The sequence below is a fragment of the Rasamsonia emersonii genome (assembly GCF_000968595.1).
Source record: "Rasamsonia emersonii CBS 393.64 chromosome Unknown ctg1118621760859, whole genome shotgun sequence".
Classification (NCBI taxonomy): Eukaryota; Fungi; Ascomycota; class Eurotiomycetes; order Eurotiales; family Trichocomaceae; genus Rasamsonia; species Rasamsonia emersonii.
In genome coordinates this window covers 1-5,986 of record NW_013562716.1, presented here as the reverse complement: position 1 = coordinate 5,986, position 5,986 = coordinate 1, and the positions used below count along the sequence as shown (strand labels likewise).

The 5,986-nt window shown below is 53.4% G+C and overlaps 3 protein-coding genes across 3 annotated transcripts; 2 read left to right on the top strand and 1 right to left on the bottom strand.

Moving 5' to 3' along the window:
• T310_8561 (Uncharacterized protein) lies at positions 1-566 on the top strand (the record flags this gene model as incomplete). The annotated part of the gene is made up of 2 exons (XM_013468662.1): positions 1-467; positions 533-566. Coding segments are annotated over 2 exons (501 nt in total), but the record flags the coding sequence as incomplete, so codon positions are not given.
• Positions 567-908: 342 nt separating this feature from the next.
• On the top strand, positions 909-2,456 carry T310_8560 (uncharacterized protein; the record flags this gene model as incomplete). The annotated part of the gene is made up of 6 exons (XM_013468661.1): positions 909-920; positions 982-1,857; positions 1,921-2,033; positions 2,113-2,136; positions 2,207-2,257; positions 2,399-2,456. The coding sequence occupies 6 exons, from the start codon at positions 909-911 to the stop codon at positions 2,454-2,456; spliced, it is 1,134 nt and encodes a 377-aa protein (XP_013324115.1).
• An 893-nt stretch (positions 2,457-3,349) lies between these two features.
• Positions 3,350-5,253, bottom strand: T310_8559 (MFS peptide transporter Ptr2; the record flags this gene model as incomplete). Its single annotated transcript, XM_013468660.1, has 4 exons — positions 3,350-4,495; positions 4,546-4,763; positions 4,828-5,159; positions 5,219-5,253. 4 exons carry the CDS (start codon positions 5,251-5,253, stop codon positions 3,350-3,352), a joined length of 1,731 nt encoding a protein of 576 aa, XP_013324114.1.
• Between the last annotated feature and the right edge of the window lie 733 nt (positions 5,254-5,986).

Genomic DNA, 5,986 nt, shown 5'->3' with positions numbered 1-5,986 from the left:
CTCTTCACCGACGACGAAGTGCATGCGCTCGCGCTGAGCTGGCACCGCCTCGACCCCTGGCCGGACAGCGTCGAAGGGCTGGCCCGCCTCAGCCAGCGGTTCCAGACGTCAACCCTGTCCAACGGCAACGTCAGTTTGCTGCTCGATCTCTGCAAGCACGGCCCGCTCCCGCTGCCGTTCACGCACATCACCAGCGCCGAGGAGTTTGGCGCGTACAAGCCCGCGCCAGCGGTGTACGACGGCGCCGCGCGCAAGCTGGGCCTGCCGCCGCAGGACTGCGCGCTGGTGGCGGCGCATCTGGCCGATCTGAAGGCGGCCAAGGCGCGAGGGTTCCAGACCGTCTATGTGGAGCGGCCGCAGGAGGAGGACTACACGGACGAGCAGGTTGCGCAGGCGAGGCGCGAGGGTTGGGTGGATGTGTGGGTTGGTCTGGAGGAGGATGGCTTTCGCGAGGTTGCGAGGCGGTTGTGTGTAGACCAGATACTCGAGTAGATTACTACCTACTGATCGTGATGATATGTGTATATTCCAGAGGAATATGGCAGCAGCCAGACAGTACAGGGTAGATGAGATGAGAGGAATGCACTGTCATCGGTAAGAATGCTCTGGACAGCCCAGCAGCAGCTTAGACTGATCTATCTGTTGTCATAGCTGAAGTTGCTCCATCTCTGCGAAGCTGCTTACAAACGCTGCTGTAATCCGATCCCGTGATCCGATCCGAGCAGTGAATGACATCCTCTACAAGTACAGAGAAGTGTTTATGCCAGGATAAATCTACCCACTGCATCTCCTAATAATAATATCTCTATTAGAGAAAGATCATCAGTGTATACAAAGTGTCGCCTGAGTTCAGTTCCGTTCAGTTCAATCTGCGATAAGATTATCAATCTGCGGGGTAGATATCCGCCATGGCGGGGCAGGTCAGTACAGTATGTACTGTACAGTATACGCCACGATGACAGTCTCAGCTAACTGCTCCAGACCAAAATCTACCAACACGCCGACTCCGACGGACACTTCCGACGAAAACCCTCCGTGTTCCGCTCCTTCATCCCGTCCGCCGACTTCCCGCCCGAGAAGGACCGCTACGTGCTGTACCTGAACCTGACATGTCCCTGGGCGCACCGCACCAACATCGTCCGCTCGCTCAAGGGCCTCGAGTCGATCATCCAGCTCGTCGTGCTGGACCCAGAGCTGGGGCCCGACGGGTGTTTTTTCTCCGGGCGCGATGGCTCCGATGAGAAGGACCCGCTCTACGGCTTCAAGTACCTGCGGGATCTGTATCTCAAGGCCGATCCGTCGTACGAGGGCCGGTACACGGTTCCCGTCCTCTGGGACAAGAAGAAGGAGACGATCGTCAACAACGAGAGCAGCGAGATCATCCGCATGTTCTACACCGCGTTTGACGAATTCCTGCCCGAGGATCTGCGCGAGAGCAACCGGCCCGGAGGGGGTCTGTACCCAGCACACCTGCGCGCCGCCATCGACGCGATGAACGACTGGGTATACGACAGGATCAACAACGGGGTCTACAAGACGGGGTTCGCGACCACGCAGGAAGCCTACGACGCCAACGTCTACCCGCTCTTCGACGCGCTGGACCGCATCGAGGCCCATCTCGCCCAGCAGCCGGACCACCAGCCCTTCCTGTTTGGCGAGCACATCACCGAGGCGGATGTCCGGCTGTACACGACGCTCATCCGCTTCGATGTCGCGTACCATCCTGTCTTCAAGTGCAATATCAGGATGATCCGCCATGATTATCCGCGCATCCACCGCTGGCTGCGGAGGCTGTACTGGGATGAGTCGGAGCGGACGAGGGGTGGGGCGTTTAAGAAGACGACTGCGTTGCATTTGGTCAGTTTCCTCGTTTCAGATTTTCTGCTCTGTGACGTGGCTAACTGACTAAATTTTCTACAGTACAAACGGAGCTACCTCCTCGCACTGGGCAGAAAACATGGCCTTGGAGATGCAGAGATGATTGTCCCCGCGGGGCCTATTCCGGATATCCTTCCTTTGGAGGATGATGAAAAGTTGGAATAAATAAGCTGAATGAGATATGGACAAAGTCTTATAAACCTCTCTCTGGAAGACTATAAAGACTATATATAGTCGAAAAGGTCGAAATGAGGAAATGTATGTACATACTGTACCGCTGTACTGAGGTACTTACTGCACATACTAGTATGTACTGTACATAATACAGAGCCTTTGCTCCTATACCTACCTACATATATGTACAGTCCATAGTCCATAGGTAGGTAAATTATCTAGTTAGGTAGTAGATATACTCCGTATAGTATTCAATTTAACAACACAATTCACTCTCGTTCAGGATCCAAAACAAAAAGGGCAATCTAGTCAGTCATGCGAGAGGTGTATAAATATATTCATTCAGGTTCCATTCCATGCCACTACATATCTATCACATATTATCCAGTGAAATCTACATATAAGCAGATTCTCGAAGCTACGAAAAAAAATAAGATAGAAACAATAGAAAAAAAAAAAAGAAAAAAGAAAAAACACATTTTCTTCCTAAAAAAAGTAAAAGCTATAGTTTAAATCCAGCCTTTATCAAATAAATCCTTTGTTGTAGAAAAATTAGTGGTCGTAAAATAATTAGTGGTTATAAACTAATTATATGGTAGTCGTAAAAAATAAGAAAAATGTTATATCTTTTTTAAAAAAAAGACGTCTAACTTTTTCAAGACGTTTGATATTTTTTTTATATACAGTCTAGTGAGTATCTTTAATTTTCAGACGTCTAAATTTTTTTTAAACGGTCAATAGACCGTCAATCGACGGTAGTTCAAAACCCCCGGGATCCCGTATGGTATGTCCAGCTCGGGATGCCGACCGAGCGATTGATTGAGATTTAGGGCTTCACTTGCCGAGTTTCTTCTTACGGTGTATTTTTTTTCTTTACTTGCTTGCTTGCTTGCAGGTAGTACAGAAAAGTCTGGAATAAAATAACTATTTGATTATACCAGAAATGGCAGGACGTGGCAGGACAAGAAAAATAGGATCATGAAGTATTCTTGTCTGTATGTACTTAGGGTTTCTAGAAGGCCGTGGTTTGGGAATATTCATACGTGGTATCATTAATTACTATTTTTATTTTTTTTGTTTGTTTTATTTCATTCATTCATTAATTCAGCGATTCATTCTCTCTGGTCTCGTCTCGTCTCGTCTCGTCTCGTCGAAGCCGCTATTATCACGACTATGACCTAAACTGGGTATAATAATACAATACATACGATATCTGAGATAGGAACACTGGTTGAACCAGGTATCACGCATGTATTAATGCCTAATACGTATCGTATCGATCAATTGTCGTCGCTGCTTATTTCTCCTCCCGCTCCAGCGGCGGCGGTGGCCCGTACTCGTCCGCATCTAGCGCGTTCATCTCCTCCTCCTTCGCGTTCAGGTGGCGGAACAAGATGAAGAAAAGACAACCCACGGTAAACGACGCGCAGGCCAGTCCGACGAACATCCACAGGATCGCCGGGTCGTACGCCACCGGCGTCAGGGCCTCGCCAATGGCCGACCCGAACGCGTTCGTCAGCAGGTACATCGACTGCACGAACGACTTCATGCTCGGCGGCGCCTTGGTGTACGCGTACTCCAGCCCGGACACGGACGCGAAGATCTCCGAGATGCCGATCAGCACGTACGCCGGCGTCTGGATCGCGATGTGCACGTTGTTGCCCTGCGCGACCCCGTCCACCATCGACGCGTCACACAGCGGTTGCTCGTAGCACGGCCCCGCCGAGTAGATGAGGTGCTGCACGATGGCCGCGTACATCATCGCCAGCGACGCGACGATGAACCCCAGCGAGATGCGCGAGATGGGCTTGAACGGTATGTGCAGCTTGCGCAGCAGCGGGTACACGAACAGCTCCAGGATCGGGATGAAGACTATGATGGCGATCGGGTCGAAGTTCTGCATCAGATCGTTCGGGATCCCGTGGCCCTGCATCTGCCCCGCCTGCGTGACGAAGTTGTTCGAGAACTGTCCGTACACCACCCAATAGATCGGGTAGAAGCAGAACACCCGGCAGGCAACCAGCGCTCGCTTGACCTCGTCGACGAAGTGGTCGTCCCACCGGAGGTTGGTGCGTCCGCCGTGCGCCGCCTGCCAGCTGGGCTTGGCGGCATCCATGTTGCGGTGGAAGATCATGAGGCCCAGCACGCGGAATGCGTCGGCGATGATGGATCCCTGCGGCGGGCGCACGACGTAGAATTTGCGGCCGATGATCAGACAGGCCGTTCCGCACAGGAACATGCACAGGCACAGCAGGTAGGCTGACCAGAAGCCGATATCCCGCTCCATGTAGGGCGTGGCCAGCAGCGACAGCGAGCCGATGTTGATACAGGCATAGAAGATCATGTAGATCCGCTGCACGGTGACGGCGGGGTCGATGATGACGCGCTCGCCTTTTTTGGTGGTCTTGATGGCCATCTTCTTGCGCGTGTATTGATCGGCAATCTGACTCGTTAGCGCTCGATCTAGACGTGCTGCAGGGTATCGTATCATACCAATGGCGCGACGTTACTCTTGATACCACCCGTTCCCAAACCGATAACGATGATCGCGACAATGAAGCCTCCCAGACCGGCGCCATGCGCGAGAGCCGTCGGAATCGAGGTAAACAGGAGGATCACCAGACCAATCAGATAAACAACGCAAAAGAGCATGATGGTCTTGTATTTTCCCAGGTACTGGTCGGCGATGACGGCACCGATAATGGGAGTCACTAAGCACGTCAGTCCGTTGCACGACCAACGATAAACGTGGTGGGATCTCCAGTTGTAACTCACCATAGCACCAGAACTGGAAGAATGTCGACAAACCGGTGGCGCCCTGGTGTCCCATACCCAAGGCACCACGGCCCTCGCTGCCGTCGAGCGGGCGCTGGATGTAGTTCTGGAAGAGACCCGACATGCCATAGTAGGTGAACCGCTCGCTCAGCTCGACAGCAGCCACCAGCCAGGCAGAGACGGGCAGGTGCTCCGCGACATGCTTCAGCGTGCGCTTCTCCTCCTCTGTCGGCTCCTCTCCATCGGGCGTGACGATGGGAGCCTTTTCGTCCACCTCGCCAAGGGGCTCCTTGACGACATCCTTGGGAGGATCAGCCTGGACCTGCTGCGGTCTGTTGTCGTCTGTCAGTAAAATGGCCAGTTGCAGTATCAAGCATAGATCGCTACTCACTGCGCAACCTCCACCTCGTGGTTTGCGGTCGACATGGTGAGTTGGTGTGTGCTGCTGGGCTGGAAGACGCCAGGCAACGGCGCCTTATATGAAAAGCGCGTCTTCACTACTCACAAGCGACGCTCGACTTTTCTTCCCAGCCCGAGGCAGGCACCCCGCCAAGATCAGCGGGTCCGTGCAGTGAATCCTGGACTGACTGATAGGGACCCCACCACGCTCCGAGAGCAATCTCAGGAGAATTGGAAGTTGGAGCCTGGAACACCGCTAGCACGCGACGGCTGAAGACTGGGCTTGGCGTCGGAGCGGACGCTCGATCTGGATGGATCCGCCGATGTAACACCCAACCAGAGGAGATTCACGAGAAAATTTATACTTTCCTAACAGCCGCCAGCCTGGTTTTCTTCTTGAACGGAGTAAGCGGAGGACGCCGGAGAGAAGGTTCAAGGCCTGTGAAGAAGTATTTGCATACGGACGCCTGCGTACTACACTGACGCGCCGCATGCAGCTGCGGTGTTGCTCCAACGCGCATCCTGTGGCGGAAATCGCCAGCTGCAATCACCACGATCGTCTTATCTGCGGCGAATCGGGGTTCCCGTTCAGCTGGGGACGGGCTGATTGTTTCTGACAGGTGCTGGCCGTTCTTTGTCCTCCCCTGGAGTGTTTCTGCGGTGGGCCAGCGGCACTACTGAATGCGGCAACCGAGAGCATCCTGTGAGATTCGCCGGGCACATGGAGTACTCCGCAGTGCGAGCTTAGCTGCCCTTGGAA